General features: G+C 42.4%; 2 protein-coding genes across 10 annotated transcripts in view; one reads left to right on the top strand and one right to left on the bottom strand.

The window, feature by feature from the left end:
- LOC147997878 (disks large homolog 5-like) overlaps positions 1–12,813 on the bottom strand; it is a 91,444-nt gene extending 78,631 nt beyond the window's left edge. For 3 of the 8 annotated variants that reach the window (XR_015647494.1, XM_087601455.1, XM_087601457.1), the window contains exon 1: positions 12,617–12,751. The gene's annotated coding sequence lies outside the window, so the exon portion shown is untranslated. Of the gene's footprint in view, positions 1–12,616 lie in introns of all 8 variants that reach the window. The other 5 variants (XM_087601458.1, XM_087601459.1, XM_087601456.1 and 2 more) reach the window with 4 other exon arrangements.
- Positions 1–22,337, top strand: part of LOC147997877 (disks large homolog 5-like) — a 42,619-nt gene that overhangs the window by 18,279 nt on the left and 2,003 nt on the right. The window contains exons 2-5 of one of the 2 annotated variants that reach the window (XM_087601465.1): positions 2,138–2,296; positions 14,602–14,770; positions 21,560–21,719; positions 22,187–22,330. In XM_087601465.1, the coding sequence (XP_087457591.1) occupies positions 21,613–21,719; positions 22,187–22,330 (251 nt within the window). In that variant the 5' untranslated portion in view covers positions 2,138–2,296; positions 14,602–14,770; positions 21,560–21,612. The remainder of the gene's footprint in view (positions 1–2,137; positions 2,297–14,601; positions 14,771–21,559; positions 21,720–22,186; positions 22,331–22,337) is intronic. The other variant, XM_087601464.1, reaches the window with a different exon arrangement.

The following is a 22,337-nucleotide window of genomic DNA, read 5'->3' as shown; positions in this document are numbered from 1 at the left end:
GAATTCATGCCCCACCATCCTAGATATTTCTTGATTCATTGCTGCCAAGGGCCAGGTTTCCTGAGTTTTGTTTTTTATAGAATTGGGTGTAGTCAATCATAGTTGCCCTCTGTAGGAAATGACAAATATCTATAATAACTGACCACACTGTACTTGTGTATACAAGTACAGTAGTGGAAAATTCAGCATAACTGAGGAGTGGGAAATCACCACTGTGTCCTGGCCTTTCTCTGCCCATATCACAGCTCACAGGCGGCTGGGACAAACCTTGAGTTCCTCTTTAGAAACAGAGTGATGTTGAATGGACACTGAGCAGGCAGAGCAACACAGCTGAGGCAACTCAATTCCAGCAACAAATGCATTATGTGTTTCCCATCTTAACAGCTCCTTTTGAGGACGTGTCCCCACACCTAGCTTAAACACAGCAATTTTCATACATGCCAGCCTGGTATTTCATATTGTTGCTGTAATACGCCTCCACATCATAGATTTCAAAAAAGAAAGAAAATAAACCTGACACTGAGAAGGGTGATGCGTGTCAACATCTAGTGTGTTGGGGGCCCAGGTACGGTCACAAATAACCAGGACACAGGGGATGCAGAGCAAAGGCAGATGCAACTGCATGCAGCTGCAAGCTTATTAACCCTTATACAGGCATGAATATGCATTACCTCACTTTCCCTTTTGGCAAGATATAATAAGATCGTTATTCCCATGATACCAGGAACGACTGAGGCAAGACTAGGCAAAGAAGTAAGACTAAGCAAAGGCTTCTCCTTAAAATATCTGTATAGCAAATCACCCCTCTTCCTAGTATCACAATATACTTGTCATAACCCAGAGAGCATGAGAGCCGCTTCCACAAAATAGGACATAGTACAACATAGTGTAAAGTAAAGTGAGAAAAACATTTCCTTCTCAAGGGCAGCGTTCCAGCCCCTGCTTGCATCTCTCAGCCGTCTTTCCTTGATCCTGTCTGGGAAGTGTATCTCAGTGACTCCACAATTTCTCTCTTTGTCATTTTGTTTTGAAAGTAACACTTTCTATAACACAGCTAAATGTCCTTGGAGGGGTTTAATCATGCAAAAAGAAAGCAATATAATATATAATGTATGCAACCTTTAATGAGTGTATCTATTTTCTTAGGGGTATTATTCAGATACCTTCCCAGATCTGGATTTAACTTTGGTAATTGTTATCTGTCTACAAAATCAAAAATATCGAATAAATATTCCAGTTTTCTGGCGTAAAGTCCTCGGGAGTAAGAACTAATGATTTTGGAATTTGCTCGGTGTCTCTTGTTATGTCCCTCATTTCATTTCTGATTTTTAATTCATGTATTGTCTCTCTTGTGCATTGTTAGTTTGAGGAAGGGGTTGTCTCTCTTGTGGTTCTTCTCAAAAAAAAAAAAAGAGGAAGAAAAGACAGCTCTTGCTTTCCTTGACTTTGTATTTTTCTCTTTGTTTCTAAAGGCTTGATTTCAACCTTGAGTTTATTGCCCTTGATCAGATCCTACCAGACTCTCTATGGGATGAGGCTTTGCCTCCCCTTGGTAACAGCAGCATGGAGTAAATGAAGCTTCTGCTGATCTCTGTTGTGGTGTTGCACATCACAATCTTACCGAAAACCATGCATAGCCTGGTTTTAGGCTCTATTAAATCGGCCCACTAATTCAGTGTTCCCTATAAGGTGCCATGGAATGGTAGTAACATAATTCTGCATGCACATCGACAGGTTTCTCCACGGTCCTCTGGGTCATTTGATAATAATTTATAGTGAGTTCATGGATGAACACACACACACACACACACACACACACACACACACACACTTTACTGACATGGTGCATATTCTTTGCACACCAAAAATAGAGTGAGCGTTACTGAAAATCCACCAATAATGGAATCGAAATAGGGAGCTGTGGGGAAGCTGGGGCTTAGAGTTACTTAAAAGACCGGATGCAGATTCTCCTTCTATTGGAAGAGAAACTTGATAGACAATGTGGTTCTTTATTTTCTTTCTCTAGAGCACACAGGACTAGGGTGGCAGCTAGGGCTTTGAGCATGTTTGGCAAGTTCTGTAGCACTGAATTAAATCCTAGGGCTGGAACCTTATTAATCATCTACAACAATTACAGGGCAGGCTGGATGATGACACTCAGCTGACAATGTGGACATCTCAAGACAGTCACTGGACAATGGGTGACACACTTGTCTGAAGACTGGAAATGTTTCTCGATCTTGGAGAGGAAAGAAGGACCCTCCAACTACACTGTCCTCTAAGGAAGTTTATTCAGGTGAGGGATGACAGGGACTGTTTTGTCTCACGTCACACATGTCAGTAGAAAATATCCTAGGTATTGGATGCCGCTGTTAGCATTAACAGAACAAAGCCCATAGTGTTGGGAAGGATAATAAATTATGAGTAGGATTAGAAAACCTCAAGCCTCTTCCAGGTCCTAAGAGGGCAAAAAATACCACCAAACATAGCATTAATGTGATAGTTTGGTTAAATTTAGTTACTAGTTTCTATTATGATACCTATTGTCAGTGCCTGTGCCGACAGTGTGTGAATATCGGGTGTAGGTTTGTGGGGTTGAAAGAAAACACGTACACGGGTCACCCCTTTTTAGCGAGTGCCACCAAGGCTTTACTGAGATCTCCTTATATACCAGAGGCAAAAGCCGTGGAAAAACAACAAGGCAGGTGAAAATCCCCAACCAGGAAAATAGGACAAGTCTGTGAGGTGAAAGTTCCAGCCCAATCAGGGGCATAAACAGCTTCTTAAAAACAAGAAGCAGGAAAGCTCAGTGGGGAGGAAGGGTGCCATGGAAAATCCCAGCCCCAAATCAGGGGCTAAGAGCAGCTGTCAAAGGTGTAAACAATTTCTTGCTATAGCAGGCTGAAAGGCTCAGAGAGGCAGGAGGGAAACACCAAGGTAGGGCCCAACAGGAGCCTTCACTGGTGGCTCTAATGTTTCACTTTCCTCTGCCAACTGGCCTCCACAATGTTTCTAGCACCATAATGATTTCAAGTCTTCCTCCTAAGGAATTTTGTGGCAACCGTTGAATGCTAAGCACAAGGCTTCATGAGTGTTCCCCTAACACACACCCATGTTGCAACCTTCCATGCAGGCTATTTCTTGATGTGATTTCAAGCACCTGTACATAATAAGACAGGAGAACATTTTGACTGCATATTCAAACTGGTATTATTTCTCAGGAATTTTTAATGGCTAATATTGGTGAAGGAGGATAATTTGAGTTAGGATGAGACATTTTTGGGCAGGATTTGGAAGGAAACATTCATTTAGATGCATAGGAATTACTAAGGTTTTTATAATGAAGCCTTGAGGAAAATTTGGCTTTGGAAGCAGGAGATGCTCAGTGGCTCTGCCCCAGGAAATTCTCCTGGAAAGGCCACCTCAGCTTATGCTCAGTACAGGGAGAACATTAGCAGGGAGGCAAAGTCTGTTCCCCATGACATCTGCTGTCCCTTCTTGGACATTCTATTGTCTCCTAGAGAGTTCTTGGCGTCCTCTGCTATGTCACCAATGTTGTAGTGACAACCAGTGCCCTACTTTCTCTCAGTTCAAGTCTGGCAGATACATCCTAAGACATGTTTTCCAGTCTTAGAAGTGTTTTGGGAGGGGGGATGTCGATTGTGGAGAGACTAGGGTGAAGGAGTCTGACCTTTCGTCTCAAAGAAATGATGGACATAGAAAGTGGTTCTGGGGAATGTGGAGTAAGTTCTGGGCAGTGTCTTTTGAGCATCTGTGGAGGCGGGGGGAGGGATGGTTGGGGTCCTGCAAGCTTAAGCTGACCTTTCTAGCAATTGGCCACAACAACTGGAGCATCTGCAAAGGAATTGAATTTCCATGAATATCACAATTCCTGAAAGTCATGGATTTCTGAACATTAATTTTCCCATCCCCAAAGAAAGGATATGGTAAGGTCAATGCTAGTAATCTGTGAACTTCTGGCCTTTACTTTTAAAGTTGATTGGTGGCTTGTTTTTTGTTTGTTTATTTATTTATTTAGTTGGTAATATTATTTATTGCCAAAGTCAAACATCTGGGTTACATCCTGGGGCCAACATGACAGAAGGTGAGAAATGGCTCCTGAAAGTTGTTTGGTCATGTGCTGCACACATACACACACACACACACACACACACACACACACACACACACTCACACACACACAGACACTCACACTCACACACACACAAACTTTTAGGCAATAGTAATTTTTCTTAGAGTCTGATATAATTGGTTCTAATACAAAGACAGCCCGAGTGTAGTTACTATATAATTAAATAGTACTCATGCTCTCAGGCAAAGAGTTTAAAGTTTATAGGTACCTAATAAACTCACATTGGGACATATAAAGAACATTTAAATGTTCAGCAGAAATACAAAGAACAACTAATTTAATTTGTTAAAAGTGAAAGCTTATACAATTCTGAAGGTTTTTATGCTGGTTTTATTATAAATGTAATTATGAAAAGAAAACATACATACTTGATCAATGAAATGAGGAAGATTGATTTAATGAACAGAAAAATGGATGGTACTTCAAAATTTCCATGATTACATATTTACTATTTAATTCACTCCACAATAGCAAGAAACGGACATTATTATTTATGCGACATTACAGATACATAAACCGAGAAAATATTGTTTGGCCTGATTTTCTGAGCTTCCTTAAAGATATAGTTAATTGACAGAGCTGTGCTTTAAAATTAGGGTCCATATTCTTCTGTTTTAAATGTGTTACACTTTTCTCTTTTTTTCTCCATCTTTATTAAATGGGTATTTCTTATTTACATTTCAATTGTTATTACCTTTCTGGGTTTCCAGGCAAACATCCCCCTAACCCCCCTCCCCTACTCTATGGGTGTTCCCTTCTTCATCCTCCTCCCATTACCGCCCTCCCCCCCAGCAATCCCTTTCACTGGGGGTTCACTCTTGGCAGGACCAAGGGCTTCCCTTTTATTTCTAGTGGGTGCTTCTCTCCCTGCTCCGTGGGAAGTGGATGGGGGGAAGGCCCGGGCCTGAGGTCAGTTGGAACTGGGGTAGAAAGGCATAGGGTCTCCTAGGTGACAATGCCAAACCACCACTGCTGCTGCAGCCACCATGGAGAAGCCCTTGTTCCTCCTGCAGGGAGGAGAGTCTGGTGCCCACAAGATGGCTGAAGGGGAGCTGAGAGTGGACAGCTTCATCACCCGCCTGCTGGAGGTATGAGGATATCGTCCGGGAAAAATTGTGCAGATGACTGGAGCAGAAGTCCGAGGGCTGTGTATCACGTCTCGTGAAATCTTTCTTAGCCAGCCAACAGCTGTGAACACAGGTTTCTTTTGGAGAGCAGGCCTGTGCAGGCCCAGAACCTAGGTGGGACAGTTCAAGCTACCCTTTTTCCATGGCCAATCTCAGATCATATTCAGAAAGTATTTCTTGGGCTAAAGAGATGGCTTAGTGGTTAAGAGCACTGACAGCTCTTCCAGAGGTCCTGAGTTCAAATCCCAGCAACCACATGGTGGCTCACAACCATCTGTAATGAGATATGATACCCTCTTCTGGTGTGTCTGAAGACAGTCACGGTGTACTTGTATATAATAAATAAATAAATAAATAAATCTTTAAAAAAAACAGTATTTCTTCCAGGTGATGGATTTCCAATTTATGGAATTGAACTAACTTACTGATGGTGGAAGTGACACAGAGAGTTAAAGTACAGAAGGAATAATCCAGAATGTCCACCAACAGTTGCTGTCACACCAGGACTTTTAAAAGCTCAGCTGCTAGAGAAGCAATGTAGTCTTTGGTTATTCTCAAGCTTAGGTCTTCTAGTCATTATAAGCTGACCATGACACAAAAAGAGTCATCTATATCAAAATAGAGAATAGTAACTAGATTCACACCACACTATCACATTACTACTGTATTTGAGGTTCTCAGTTAATATCTAAGAACCTGGAAGAGGCCTGGGTCTTGCTACACATACTTATAATTATGTCCCCATTGTCAGCTGAGATTCTTCATGCAGCCTGGGGTCAAGGAGGTCATCCCACAAAGCACAAAACACCCATCTGAGATAAACATGTATGGTTTATTGAATCCAAAACATCTATGAATTTCAGGACACAATTAAATGTTGAAACCTAAGGATAATAGATAGAGAAGAGAATTAAGATTTCTAGTTCATAGATCCAGTAAACACCTTCAACAAATCATAGCAGCAAACTTCCATAAGGTAAAGAAAGAAAAGGCCATAAAGGTACAACAAGCCTACAGAACATCAAACTAATTGTACCAGAAAAATTCCTCCATTCACATAATAATTAAAACGCTAAATGCACAGATCAAGAAAGAACATTAAAAGGGGTAAGGTATAAATATCTAGTAACAAATAAATTCAAACGTATCTGAATTACACCAGACTTCTCAACAGAGATTCTAAAAGTCAGAAAATCTTGGGCAGATGTAATGCAGACACAGGCTCCTATATCCAGCATAATCCTCAATCAACATAAAAGGAGGAACCAGGATATTTCATGACAAAACAAATTTAAACAATTCTTTTCTGAAAGAAAGCACAACAGAGGCTAATAGGAGGAAAACTCCAAGACAATAAACTAAACTATACCCAAGAAAAACCAAGAAATTAATCTTCTCTCAATAATTTAAAAAAAGAGAAGCACACAAACATAATTTCACCTATAACCAGAAAAAGAAGAGAATGCAGGAATCATTGGCTTTAATATCTGACCAGATCCTCTTTCCCTAATCCCCAAGCTCCCAGGGGCCAAACTGCTGGCCAAAGTGTATGCAAGGATGCTCTATGGTTCAAGGTGAGGCCTATTGCCCCACCAAAGGCAGATCCTAGAGGTGTGAGGTGGGGATGGATATGTGTGGGTGGGGGAGCACTGTCACATAGGCAAAGCTGAGCAGAAACGGGATGTAAGGTTTGATGAGGGGAGTGTGGAAAGCAGGACAACAGTTGAAATGTAAATAAATAAAATAACCGATTAATAAAAAATAGCCAAAAATAAAATAACAAGTTAAAAGGTAAATGAAAATTAAACCAAACCAACCAAACAAACAAACAAAAATCCCTGTAGTGGATTGGCCTAATTCTGCTTGTATTTTAATGCTAATTGTAGAACTCAAGACTGGTTAACCCCAAATAACTGACCCTGCTCCCAGTTAACTGTGATTATAAAGAAGCCAACAGCCAACAGCTGCACAGCAGAGAGATGGGGGAGGTGAGCTTTGAGGGCTTTGCTAGAGAGGATCATGAGGAGGGAAGAAGGAAGAAGAAGGTGCCATAGAATAAAGGAAGAACGTGTGTGATGGAGAGGAGAGAGGAAGAGGACAGCAGCCATGGTTAAGGGAGAGGAGAGCCTGGTCCTGAGGGCTGTCCAAGTGGAACAAAGAGCAGCTAAGATGCTACACAGTCAGTAAGAGTTATCGTTATTGTTTGGAAAGTAGATCTGGTACCATGGAGGGCAGGCAGTTGCACAGCTACTGTGCTGACTAATGCACACTAAAAATAAATTTAACACAATATGAGTAACCAGTAAGACAGCTCTGTAGAGGATCCTAAAAGGAGTAATTTAGTTTGAAGGGCAGGACAAAATACCAGAGAACACAGGGGATAAATTAATAAAACTGGGAAAGTTAATCAAAGAAGACTGTGAAAAACACAAAAATTAACAAAATGACAAAATTTAATACATAGGTTTAAATAATAATTACATATTACTAAACTCAATATCTAGGGTGTTGGGGCATGAATTCTGCCATGGTCTGAACTCAGAAAGGTGGGGTTGGGAGAAACATGTCTGGTTAAATAGTCCACCCACATTGTGTCAATGTGATTTAATCTAAGGACAAAGAAGTGGAGTTTCTCTGATGACTTTCTTCTAACCCCTTGAAAGGATCACTGGGGTGTGGCCTCAGTACTTCATACTTCTTGCTAGGTCAGCGAAACTCAGGGAAGCTTGAGATTGTCATAGCACAGTATTAGGCTAGATATACTGAGTAGATGATCCTAAGTTGTTCAGATGGTGATACCCATTTGCATGTGTTCTTAATGTGGACCTAAGGAAAGAGAGATCAAGGTCCTTAGAATAGAAGGAACATTCCCAGTCCTTTTCTACCATTCCAGACTGAAAGGCTGGTAGGGAGAAAGTGGTAAATAATAAAGAATTAATAGATGATGCTTTGAATGAAGGGTTGGTTTTTGTGCTGGTTTTAGACAGGGTCTCAAGTATCCCATGTTGCCCTCTCCCTGGCTGGCCAGGTTCACTTTGAGTTCAGATAAACCTGCTTCCACTTTCCAATAGATAGTCTTACAAGAGGGGCCTCCGAGGTCTCTGAGGACAGCATTAGCCATTGACAGTTGAGGTGTGCAACCCACAACTATAGTTTTAGCCACTTTGTTCCATGTCTACCAGATTGTTGCTGTTCTATGCCTGACAATCAAGGACACAGAAAAATAACCTGATAGAGAGCAAGGACATGGTGATCACATCCTTGCCTCTGCTGTATGTTCTGGATGAGGTTTGTTAAAATTCCAATATTGCAAAAAGCTTTATCTAGGGCCCATCACATTAAGGGTCACTATGCACTGTTTCATCTAAAATGGCCCAATCAGAACTGACCGCCAGACAACACTTCCTGCGAAATTCCTATGAGAAGCTTAAGTTTTTTGTGTTTTTTCTTCTTCCTTCCTTCCTTTCTTTCTTCCTTTCTTCCTTCCTTCCTTCCTTCCTTTCTTTCTTTCTTTCTTTCTTTCTTTCTTTCTTTCTTTCTTTCCTCTTTCTTTCTTTCTTTCTTTCTTTCTTTCTTTCTTTCTTTCTTTCTTTCTTTCTTTCTTTCTTTATAGGTTTAGAGGAATGTATTTTGGGCCACAGATCTGCCCCTAGTATCTTAGCTATGGATGTGATCAATCAGTGTTAGTGTGTGCATTCAATAAAATGTCCATTTTTGACTAAGATAGATGCTTCTGTGTTTTGTGGGGTGACCCATTGTCAATGTCTAGTGAGTTGGGGCCCTGGGTATGGTCGCATACCCCCAGGACACAGGGGGTGCAGAGCAAAGGCAGAAGAAACTGCACGCAGTTCCAAGCTTTATTAATCCTTATTAAGCTAAGAATATGCATTACTACAATTTTCATTGTGTCAAAATACCATAAGATCATTATTCCCAGGATACCAGGAACAATGAGGGAAGATTAAACAAAGAAAGACGAATAAACTAAAGCTTCTTCTCAAAATATTCATATAACAATTCCCCTCTCTAATTATAATCAAAATATACTCACCATTACCAAGAGAGCGTTAGAACCACTTCCACAGAAACAGGACACAGCAGAACATAATTTAAGGCCAAGTGAGAAAAACATTTTCTTCTCCAGGGCGGCATTCCAGCCCCTACTTGAATCTGTCACCAGGCCTTTCTTGACCCTGCCTGGGAGCTGCATCTCTATGTCTTAACAATTCCTTCTTTTTTCTTTTGTTTTAAAGTAACACTTTACATAACATAGCTAAAGGTCCTTGTAGGGGTTTAGTCATGTAAAAATAAAGCAACATAATACATAATGTACATAAGATTATGGCAAAACTAGCTCCTCCCATGCTATGGAAAATCCTTTGAAGCCAAGCCTTGGGATCTAATCCTGTCAATTGATCAGCCAATAATTTAGCTATTTCCATAGGGGTAGTATCTTCTAGCTGTTTACCAAAAGACATTCGAACATCATATTTCAAGGCATTAATTACTTTTGAAGCACTTTCATTACCCTCTAAATAGGCTTGAATAAACTTCCAATCATGTTCTGTGTCATTATCCATATATTTACTAACACAAAAGTAGTAGGATTTCATCATGATAAGCAATATAAGCCCGATAACTGGCATTGGCCGCAGCAGAAGAAACCATGAGTAAAACACACATTGCTAAGAATAAGTGCTCAGCAGTAAAGGACTTTCCTGAAGGGGACAAAATTATTCCTTTCAGTGCTTAATCGCTTCACCTGACCCCACAGGTAATAGGGTTGTCACTGCACGGATCCTTATCCATTGTTGTTTGTGGACACTAAGAGAAGCCAGGGCCTCAGTAATGGAGGACACCTCCTCATCTCCTGAGAACATCCATCAGGAGAAAATGTAGCTGGTTTAACTGGATTCCTTTGAGGGTAGGGAGCAGTTCTTATTATTCTGTGCTTGGATCCATCTCCCGGGTAACCAGAATAGTCTCCCATCCTGTAATGAGACAAAACCCTTTCCCCTATATACAATGATGTCCCTTCCTGCCATTCAGCATCCCGGGCAATTTTTATCCATACTGTCTGTTCCATGCCTTCTGGGGGGAAGTTCAACAAAGTGTCTATCTGCTCTTGATATAACTTCACCTTGTGGTAAATTAAGAAAATTACTAATGTATAATGCTTGTGCCATATAACTCTGGGACTGGTCTGCAAACTCCATTCAGGTTGCATAAGGCCATCTCTTTTCCCCCTTTTTAATTTTATAATTTGTCATTTCAGGGTATGGTGAATTCTTTCAACAAAAGCTTGTCCTTGTGTATTGTGTTCTGTACCAGTAATATGTACAATATGATATCGTTGACAAAATTGTTTATATTGATAAGAAATATATGTTGGTCCATTATCAATTTTAATTTTAGAAGGCTGTCCCATAACAGCAGAAGTTTCCAATAGATGCTGTATAACATGAGCAGTGCGTACTCCTGGCAATGGTGTAGCCCACACAAATTTTGAAAAATTATCTATGCTTACTTCTATATGTGAAAGGCGACCAAACTCAGAAATATGAGTTATATCGATCTGACACGATGTATTAAGCTGCATCCTTCTGGGATTAATTTGAGATGGAACACATTTTATACGTGAAGACAGACACATAGGACAATTAGCAATAATTTGTTTGGCTTGAGAATAGGGAAGCTTATATTTAATATGTAAATATCCTGTATTGGCATGATTATGACTGTGTTCTTCCGGGGTAGCAAATGCCACTAATTGATCTACCATATGATTGCCAAGTGTTAAAGATTCTGGAAATTTTGAATGTGATCTAGTATGTGTAATGAATATTCTAGAGTTTCATAATAACAATAGGCCTTTAATATGTGAGAATAACATTTAATATAGGCTTAGATGTAGAAACAACAGCAGTCTCAATATTCTGTACTACTCCTACAACATAAGCGGACTCAGGTATAATATTTTTACATCATGAGTAAAATCCTGCAATACATTAATTACCGCTAATAATTCATTTTGTTGTACTGACCCAAAAGAAGATTCTTGTCCCCCAAATTAATCTTTGGTCCAATAAGCCATCTTGGTGTTAGAGCCATCTGTAAACACAGTAAAGGCTGATGGTAATGGATCAACCGAAATTAGTGTATTTATCAAATTTTTTTTTTGTTTTTTAAAGCAATCCCACAATTTACTATGGGGAGGATGAAATTCAATATTTCCAGTGTAAGAAATCATGGCTAATTGAAAAACCTCAGACATCTGCATTAAATACTCCACTTTATCTTTGCTTAATGGGAAAACAATAGCAGCACAATCATATCCCCACAGAGTAACAGGTCTTTGTATGCCTTGCTGAATAATTAAAGAAATTTGTTCCTCATAATTTGTTAATGTTTGGTTAAAGTTTTATTTAATATAAACCCATTCTAAAGGCAACTCATCCTGAGCGAAAGTGCCTGTAGGATATTCAAGAGTATTTAAACATATAATTTAATAAATCTATCTGGATCAATACATGCCAAATATGCATCTTTCCATTTTCAGAAAAGATACACTTGCATGCCTTCATATAAGCATTAATATCCCCAGCCTCCTTTATAGGTAATAATGCTCTCCTGTACTCTTCATTAGCATTTTCAAAAGCAAGCATTTGCAGCAGTTGTCCTCCAGCTTCCTCTCCTACCATTGTTCTTTCCAATGTTAATTTTAATATACATAAAAACTTAATACATGGTTCATAGAAAGCTACTACCTTTTTCAACCAACCAGTATCATCCTTTATAATAAGTCGGTTGGGCCACATCTTGAATCGATGCTGGCCTAATTATAGGAAAAGAAAAAGCAGGTGAATTTGTCATCATCATCGTGTGAATCTAATGGTCAACATGCCATCCTCAGGAAACGACTTAGAAAAACCTGCTTCAGGCAGTGGTGCAGAGGGCAAAACTTTTACTTTCGTTTTGTCTTAATGAAGCTCTAGCTTCTTGTTCTGTATTAATTATTACCCTGTCTGCATTCATGGCCTTGAACACAGTAAAAGTTACAGCCCAAAGAGACCAGAAATTGGAATCTTTTTGCCCTGCCTGACAGCCTTTTTCACCTTAACTTTCACTTTGACCCAGATATCAGAATCCCTGGAACCCTCCTCAGGGAACCATGGAGTTTACTCTTGCTGTCTCTAAACACTTTTCTAAACCAGACTGATAGACATGAATTCCCTGCACTCTTAAAGATGCTTAAGCATAGCGAGATGAAGAGATTTATCTTGTCCCATTTCCTTGTAATAAAATGTACTTAACTTATCTGACTGTCCAGACTTACCTTCAGGGACCCTGTTCCAGTGCCATAGGTCGACGTCTAGGGTGTTGGGAGCCCTGCGTCCGGTCGCATTCCTTTCTGTGTTTCCTGATGCTCAGTGGCCATGCCACTCCAGCATGCTTTGAAATGAACCAGTCCGCAACCACCACCACCAGCACCACCACCACCACCATCACCACCACCACCAGCACCACCACCAATTTGGTTTTGTAAATAAAGTTTTATTGACATCGCCATACTCAGCATTTACATCCTGTTCAGTGCTGCTTCTGGCTGCAGCTGCAGGGCTTAGGAGCCACAGAGCCCTTTAGGCTCCCAGAGCTGAGAGCATTGACCTTTGCCTTGTTTGTGAAAGAGGTGACTGACCCCTGTGCTCGAGGTGGCCTTTTCGTGCCCCTTAACCCATAGCATAGGTCTCTGTGCCATCCTCTCCCTTTGCTATGGTGTGCACTTCCTGGTACATTTCCGTTAGCTCTTGACATTTCCAGAGCATTGGGTCTTGCAAATTGAATTTGCATGGCATCAGGAATAGACCTGATGGCAGGGTGTGGGACATTCCCTATGGGGACCCTGCCCAGGGGCATAAGCTTACTTTTCCAGTCAACTCCCTGAACAGTGAGCCTTTGTGGGACAAGGTACTTCACGACATGACTTGACCTCTCTGCAGTGCACCCAATCCCTGCTTGGCTCAGATGTCCCCCAGAGAGGTTGTGTTAGTGTCCCCAGTAGAGGCAGCACTCTGTGTGGTGGCATTGACATGGCATCCAGGAAAGTCAAAACCAGAGGGACATGTCGGGCAGTTGGAAGCAGATGTCTGCGTCCATGGAGAGAAGGATGGGCTAGACACTCCTACAGGGGGTGTGCTGAGAAGCACTTCCTTGGCTTTTTCACAGCCGTGTAGGCTGCATGCAATGCTGTGTACCCATGCTGTGCTGAAGCCCCAGGCTTTGATTCTCCCACAGCTGCTGTGTCCTGGGGCCAGGGTAGGATTAAGCAGACTTCAGCAGGAGAAAGGTGAAAACCCTGGTTGCAGGGTGGGGATGGCACAGTCATAACACACCTGCACATGAGGCCCCTGACTTAGAGCTGTATAGCAGCTGTGACAAGCCAGCTCTGGTGACACTCATCTGCAATGCCAGGCCATGGGGGGTAGAGGCAGTAGGATCAGTTGTTTAATTATCCTTGGCTACACGGCAAGTTCGAGGCCAGCCTGGGCAACTTTGTCTATGAAAATAAGACAAAACGAGGTCTTGACTCTGAGCATCACTGCCTGTACCTGGCATGGTTGCCCCACCCCAGGTAAGAAACCCCTCTGTCCAGAGGCCATAACTGCAGGAGACCCCTGGCCAAGTGTCTATACAGCACCCTGTTTGACTGGTCTGTGCTGAGGACCAACCACACTCTCCTCAACAGGAAGGACATGGGAGAGGCTGTTTCTGTGAGGGCCCGGGCCCTGAGACGGCCAAGAATAAACCCTGTCCTTGGGAAAGCCATGGAGTCCAGGAACCCAGGGGATCTCTGCAAACACCAGGGCTGGCAGAGGACTCTGATCCTCTACAGCAGCTGCTCTCAATCTGTGGGTTCTACATCAGCGCTCCTGCACACCAGACATTTACGCTACAGTTCCTCACAGTAACAAAGTTACACTTATGAAGTAGCTCTCCAATAAGTTTATGTTGGGATGACAACGACATGAGGAACTGAAATAAAGAGTCACAGTGTTAGGAAGGGTAAGAACCGCCATTCTATAGGAAGCCAGGCATCTGCACTCGGTGTCTGGGAGTGTGATAGGCTAGGCTTCACCCTCAGCAATGCCAGCATGTGGGCACCAAGCCCAGGTTCCACCCCAATGCTTACTGGATATGTGCAGGCCTGGTTCCATCAAGAAGTAATAAAGGAACCCTTGGCAAAAAACACTGGGTACCAAACAGGTCAGGAAAACACACCCCCTCTTCTGCAACTCCTCTCAGGACGGCTGTTCTTCCCAGGAGATCCCGGCTATAACCACAGCTCGTCTCCCAGTGCTTGCCCATTGGTGTCTTGGCCATATTCAGATTTGAGGACATTGAACAGAACAGCTTTGAGCAGATTTGCATCAACTACACGAACAAGCAGTTGCAGTCCTACTTCACCCAGCACATCTTCAAGCTGGAGCAGGTGAGAGTGGACACCTATTCCCCAGCCTAGCCCAGCCATCACCCTGAATGTCAGCTGTGTCCCTCAGTATCAGCAGGATGGGGCCTGGGCACCGTAGGTTCCCCAGGACCTAAAGCTATGTCCTTGAACTCAGTGCCATGCTCAGCCCTTCCAGCCTCTTTCAACCCTTCTGGATGTTCAACTGCTCCTGCAGCAAGGCATCAGTGTGCACATTCTGTCACGTCATTTGTGTGTGTCTACAAGTGGTCAGAGCCTGTCCCCTCTGGTCCTTTCTTTTGCTGTATTTGCTTTTCTGAGGAAGCAGCACCCACAGGTATGGGAGGAGCCACATGCATATTCTGCAGCCATGTCTGACTCCTCTGAGCCTCAGTCCCACTTACACACCTACCATCCAACCTCCCCACTCCATGTCACCCCTGGAGCTCTGTAGACCTTCCTGCTTTCTGTCTTTATATAATTGGTGACACTGCAGCCCTCAGTGGTGTCATACAGTGTTAGTTTGTCTTTGCACTGCCTGGAGGTCTGACTTAGGAGAATGGCTACCATTCTCATTCCTGTTCAAGGGTCAGAATCTGAATCCTATGTAAGGCTGAATAATATTCCAGCACATGGCTGTGCCATGTTGAATTCACACAGTCACCTATGGATCTTATTTTTTGGCTTGTAAACACACACATATAAGACTCAAGTGACACCCAAGTGGAGAATTGCTGGAGTCCTCCATGGCTTTCTGAACCGTCTGAGAGACCATCCTGTCCACAGTGTATAGGGCACCATCTACTCATAGCTCACACAGCATGAGAAGATTAGGGAGGGTTAACCTGGCTTCTCTGTCTCCTACTTTCTGCCACACTAGCCCTAGCATCTTTCTGTATTGCAGTGAATGTTTTGAACCCAGGAGGATTCCAGCTTCCTTGCTCAAATATAGCAAGTTCCTCCTTGCCTGCTTTGAGACTGAGTCTCATGCAGCCCAGGCTGGCTTTGATCTCACCATTAGTTAAGATGGCCATGAACTCCTGGTTCTCATGCCTCAGATGTCTCTGAGTGCTGGGTGACAGGTATGCACCACTCTTAAGTCCTGCCACTGGGACAAGAGTGAGCAGAGCCAGCTCTGAAGCACACACTGTGCTGGTGTCAGTGATGACTGACTTATGTTTCCTGTCTTCCATGCCCATGGCCCTTCTCCTTGGTGCATGCCATCCTTCCTCCCTGTGACTCATGGGGACACCAAGCCTGAGGATATCAGGAAGAAGTTTACTTACTTCACTGGGTTGGAGGCTGTTAGGTTCCTGCGTCAGTAGGTGCGATTCAAGCTAGAAGGTTTGTGGCATGAGAAACTGGAACAGAACTGGAATGGCAGGAACAATTGTCGCCTGGCTCTGAGAAGACCAGGTGGGCAGAAACTCATCGTTGGGCAGGTAGTGAGCTCAAGACCAGGCTGGGCATTGCTCAGCACATGTGAACAGGTGTGCTTACATGGACATGTGTTTCCCCCACATGGTCACCACTTATCCAGGCACGGTGAATACTCCAAGGAGCTTTTTATGTTTTAACATTGTGTGTGTTTGTGTGTCCATACATATATATACACACATACATTCGTACATATACATGAATACATGTACATGAAAACACATGCATATACATGACTATACACATTCATGCTCACACACACATATATACACACCTACATGCATACACACACACACACATACACACACATACATGCATACACACATACACATATACATACACACATACACACACATACAATACATATACACACATACAAATACACCTATACACACATATAGACAGACATATACACACATATACATATACACGTATACACATACATGCATACACACATTCATATCCACACGTACATACAGACATATACATATATACTCACATACATGTAAGCACATGAGTGGAAGCCAGAGGACAGCTTGGCCCTTGGTTCTCTCCTTTTTACCACGTGGGTCCTGGGGATTAAGTCAAGCTCATCAGACTTGACAGCAAGCCCCTTTAACTGTAGAGCCCTCTCATTGGCTGCCAGTTATCTCTTTCCACAATTTCTATCCATGGTGGAATGTTTAGAGTTGTTATTCTCATGATTCCTTCAGCAATAGCGCAGACATCCTTTACACTGCATTGGGAGTTATAATTCATGTAGATGTCAGGAGAGCTGGAGGCGTGGATCAAGAAGAGAGCCCACTTTCAATGTCATTATGTGGTATTGCCTTAGGCCCTTTTATACACTCCCCTGGCTTTGTCTGAGTATATGTTTGAGGTCTCTCTATGACTGTGCAAAGAAGTAAGAGCTAGGGCTGGGCCACAAAATAGGAAAGTACTTGTTCATCCAAAAACAAAAACAAAAAACAAACAAAGAAACAAACAAAAATAGCTCTAGGGTTAAATATTGGTGCTAGTACTGAACTACACAGCCAGAAGGTATTTTTCTAAGTAAATAACACAATATTGGGGACGACAATATGATCAAATATCCTACAACATAAGTTTGCAATGTTACCTACATTTTATAAATCAAGTCTGACCACCGTTTTGGTTGTTTCCAATCATGTCTGAGTGCATCATCACGGGAATCCCAGGAAAATCAGAAATGGGTTCTTGAAGCTGTTGCACAGGGCCAGTATAGACCTAAATACCACAGAGGAAACCTTGATTCTTATCTCAAGGGATCATTCACCATCCCTCTTGTCACATAACTTATGACAAGACGTCACCTTTCCTAAACTTAGCCTTTTTCCCAAGTGCTGCAGAAGGGAAGATCTGGTGTCAAGGGGTCTGGACTCAAACCACAGGACACTGAATTCATTTAAATAGGTGTAGTTTATTAATGCACACACCAATACAGTTCAACCAGAGCAACAGCTCACAACTGTGTACCTGACATTGCTAGGCCCCGCTCATTGCAAAATCCACATGGGCTCATGCACAAGTGCTGGAAATGCTTCGGTCTATGGGCCCTGACTCAGGCCATTTTACACATAATTGTTCCTATTTTCCTTGAATCTATTGGGTCCTATGTGAAGAATACACTTGGGGAACTTGTTAAGATTAACAAACCTCATAACATACAGAACATAACAGGGTATGTGACCAGCACCACACAGTTCAACGTCAGAGTTTTTTGTTCTTTGTTAGTGTTTTTCTTGGCAACCATGATGTGGACGCGTATTACAGAGCAATAGGAAAGAGCTGGCTGCTGTGTAACAAATTCACTGCTATTAAGGTAGGTATGGGGGCAAGACCTCAGCAACAGCCCTTAAGATCGGAAGGAGATGATGTGTTTAATAACTGAAAGGAGCTGCCTCAGCTGTGTTTCTCTGCCTGCTCAGTGCCCATTCAACATCACTCTGTCCCTGAAGAGGAACTCAAGGTCTGCCCCCTGCTGCCTGTGAGCCAGGACTAGGCACAGAAAGGCAAGGCCACAGCACTGGTTTCCAATCCCTCAGTAATGCTGGATTTCCAATAATGTACTTGTATACACAAATACAGTGTGGTAAGTTGCAATAGATACTAATCATTTCTCACATAGGGCAGCAGTTGATTGACTACAACTAATTCTATTAAAAAAGGAAACCTGGCTCTTGTAGAAATATACAAAGAAATATCTAGGATGGTGGGGGATGAATTCTGCCATGGACTGAACTCGTGGAAGTGGGGTTGGGAGAAAGATGCATGGTTAAATAGCCCACCAGGTTCACATTGTGTCAACTTGATTTAATCTAAGGACAAAGAAGTGGAGTATCTCTGATGGCTTTCTTCTAGTCCCTTTAAAGCATCACTGGGGTTTGAACTCAGAACTTCACACTTCTTAATGGGGCAACTACACTCAAGGAAGCTTAAGACTGTCATAGGCACAGTATTATGCTATATATACAGAGTAGATAATACTAAGATGTTCAGATGGTGATGTCCATTTGTATGCACTCTTAATGTGGACCTAAAAAAAGAGAGATCAAGGTCCTTAAAATAGAAAGATCAGTTCCAGTTGTTTTCTACCATTCCAAACAGAACGACTGGTAGGGAGAGAATGGTAAATAATCGAGAATTCGTAGATGATGCTTTGAATGAAGTGTGGATTTCTGTGCTGGTTTAAAATAGGGTCTCAAGTATCACATGTTGCCCTCTACCTGGCTGGCCAGGATCACCTTGAGCTCAGATAAACCTCCTTTCAGTTTGAAATAATTAGGCTTAAAAGAGTGGCCTCCAAGGACTCTGCACACAGCATTAGCCTTTCACAGTTGAGGTGTGTAACCCACAACTATAGTTTTAGCCATGTTTTTCCATGTCTACCAGCTATTTCAGATTGTTGCTGTTCTATGCCTGACAATCAAGGATGCAGAAAAATAACCTGATACAGAGTAAGGACATGGTGATCACATCTTTGCCTCTTCCGTACATACTGGATGAGGTTTGTTAAAATTCCAATATTGCAAAAAGCTTTATATAGGGCCCATCACATTAAGGGTCACTATGCACTGTTCTATCTAAAATGGCCTAATCAGAACTGACTCCCATATAACACTTCCTGCAATCTTCATATGAGAAGCTTGAGCTTTTTGTTTTGACTTTTTCTCTTCTCTTTCTTTCTTATTTTTTGCTATATAGGTTGCTATATGAATTTAAATTTAAAATTTAAACTACGGAAGTGATCTATCAGTGTTAATGTGTGCATTCTATAAAGTATTCATTATTTACTATGATAGATGGTTTTGTGTTTGGTGGGGTGGCCATTTCCCAGTGTACAGGTGCTGGGACCTTGCTCTATCCACTTGATGATGTTTATAGCCTCATTTTAGACGTTTCTCTGCACCCCCTATATCTCTTGACTATTTTATTTTTCTGATAGAAGCTCATGGTATATCTTACTCAGTCCTGTGAGCAGTGCTCTTTGGCGACATTGGTGCAGAAAGAGAACCCCACCACCAGCATGAGGTTCCCTTCACAGGTGGCTCTAATATTGCACTTTCCTCTGCCAACTGGTCTCCACACTTTTCCTAGCACCTTAAAGACTTCAACTCTTTCTCCTAAGGAATTTTCTGGCAATTGTCGATTGCTAAGCACATGACTTCATGAGTGTTCCCCTAACACACACGCATGTTGTAACCTACCATGCAGACTATTTCTTGATGTGATATAAAGCACCTGTACATAATGAGACAGGAGAACTTTTGACTGCATATTCAAGCTGGTGTGAAATCTCAGGAAGTTTTAATGGCTAACATTGGTGAATGTGGACAATTTGAGTTAGTGAGACATTTTTTGGGAAAGATTTGAAAGGAAACATTCATTTAGATGCATAGGAATTACTAAGGGTTTTTATAATCAAGCCTTGAGGAAAATTTGGCTTTGGAAGCAGGAGATGCTCAGTGGCTCTGCCCCAGGAAAGTCTCCTGGAAAGGGCACCTCTGCTTATGCTCAGTACAGGGAGAACATTAGCAGGAGGCAAAGTCTGCTCCCCATGACATCTGCTGTCCCTTCTTGGACATTCTATTGTCTCCTAGAGAGTTCTGGCATCCTCTGTGATGTCACCAGTGTTGTAGTGACAACCAGTGCCCTAGTTTCTCTCAGTCTGAGTCTGGTGGTTACAAGCTAAGACATGTTTTCCTGTCTTCGCAAGCATTTTGGGAGGGGGAACGTCGATTCTGGAGAGACTAGAGTGAAGGAGTCTGGCCTTTCGTCTCAAAGTAATGATGGAGAAAGACAGCACTTCTGGGGAATGTGGAGTAAGTTCTGGGCAGTGTATTTTGAGCTTCCTGTCAGGGGGGCTGCAGGCTTAAGCTGACCTTTCTAGCAATGGGCCACAGCAACTGGAGCATCTGAAAAGGAATTGAATTTCCACGAATATCACAATTCCTTAAAGTCAAGGATTTCAGAAATTTAGTTTCCCCATCCCCACTGGGAGGATATGGTAAGGCCTATGCTATTATACTGTGAACTTCTGGTCTTTACTTTTCAGTTCATTTGTTCTCTTACATTGATATAATAACACCATCAGGAGTCATGGAGGGTCCACCTTTTCTGAGTTTAGACAGGGCAGCAATGTACTTCACTATCATTGCTTCTTTAAATACAGTGGGTATCTGACAGTAGTAACAGGGAGAGATTGTGCTCCAGGCAATAACCTTATGTTCTTAGACCTCCTCTGATTTCTTCTAACTGGCAGGGTCATCGTTTGCTTTATGTATTAGAGGTTGTATGTTACAAAAATTTTTCTACAATACCAAAACTATTTGGAACGTGTAGACCAAGGTTCAGCCTGTAACCTATTCGCACTTCTGGGGCATTTGGTATTTCACATAGGGACACTGATGAGTCTGTTGAACATATCCTCCCTGGAAATGCGTTTTAAATCCAAAGTTGTTGCCTTAGAGTATCACGGTAGGACATCTGAGTGTCTCCAATCACTCAAGTTTTGTGGATGGTGAATTTATCATCTGAGTTCTGAAGCCACAGGGGTGAGGGTCCTGAAACCAAGCTGTACCCTGTTCAGCTGATAATAATCCTGGAGAAGCCATCTCCGTGGTACATGTAAGCACATGATGTCCGGAATAGGGAACACCTGGCTGCTTCCGTCTCTTGGTCTCTATAGAGTAGTGGAAGAACTGAGATCCCCTGAGGAGGTCTCTTAAGCATAGACCAATCGCCTAGCAGTGACACTGGGTTCCTGGCTTGTTCTCCTGTTTAGGCCTCACTGAGGTCTATGAACACTCTATGCATTCTCCCCATGCAGGTTCACTTGTGTTCTTCTACCTACAGACCTTGGGAGAGAAACATCATCCCCTGGCACTGACCTAAGCAAGAATCAGGCCATGAAGGAAAAGGAGAGGCTGATTAAAGAGCTGCAGCTCATTACCGAGGAGAGAAATGAACTGAGAGATCGCCTGAGTTTTCTGACAGAGAGATCCATGAAGAAGAGGTATGAATTGCTCCAAATGCTCTTGTTTCATTCCTGGGTCTGCAAGGTCACCTTTTTCTTATCCTGTTAAGGTTTTGGATTCTAGAAAGCTGTGCCTCCCTAACCACCCTGTGCTAAACCTCACCTCCCATATAGTGGAGATTCAGAACCTGACCCTTCCTGAGGAGTGAGATTGAAACTGGACTCATCTGCTTCCATTTATTTAAAAGCAGAACTTGTGGTCTGAATGAAGAATTCAGGGATAAAGTCAGGGAGAGTGAGTTCCCAGTGTGCATTTGCAAAGCCCTTGACAGCTGGTGGCTTTGCAAGATTGTAATTGCAGTGAGTTTATGGTGAGTCTCTGTACTTGCTAGGCAGGGGACTGAGTGCTGGAAGTCCAGGCAGCAGCCTGGAGTAATATAGGACCCACCCTGAGTTCATATATTCCTAAATGCCGATGTTCATTGTATTCTATTATTTGGGGCCAGGCCACACTTCAGGCCAAACCCATATTATGAAGACCTGGAGAGAATGGAGGAGGTGGTCATGTCAATTCTGCACAACTTAGAGATGGAGAACACTGAGGTCCATGAGAACAACCATAAGCTGAAGAAGGAGATTACCTTCTCTAGGTAAGTC

This window comes from Rattus norvegicus, unplaced genomic scaffold (assembly GCF_021556685.1).
Source record: "Rattus norvegicus strain SHRSP/BbbUtx unplaced genomic scaffold, alternate assembly SHRSP_T2T haplotype2-0000026, whole genome shotgun sequence".
Classification (NCBI taxonomy): domain Eukaryota; kingdom Metazoa; phylum Chordata; class Mammalia; order Rodentia; family Muridae; genus Rattus; species Rattus norvegicus.
The sequence above is the reverse complement of the archived record's forward strand: the minus strand, read 5'-3'. Positions and strand labels throughout refer to the sequence as shown.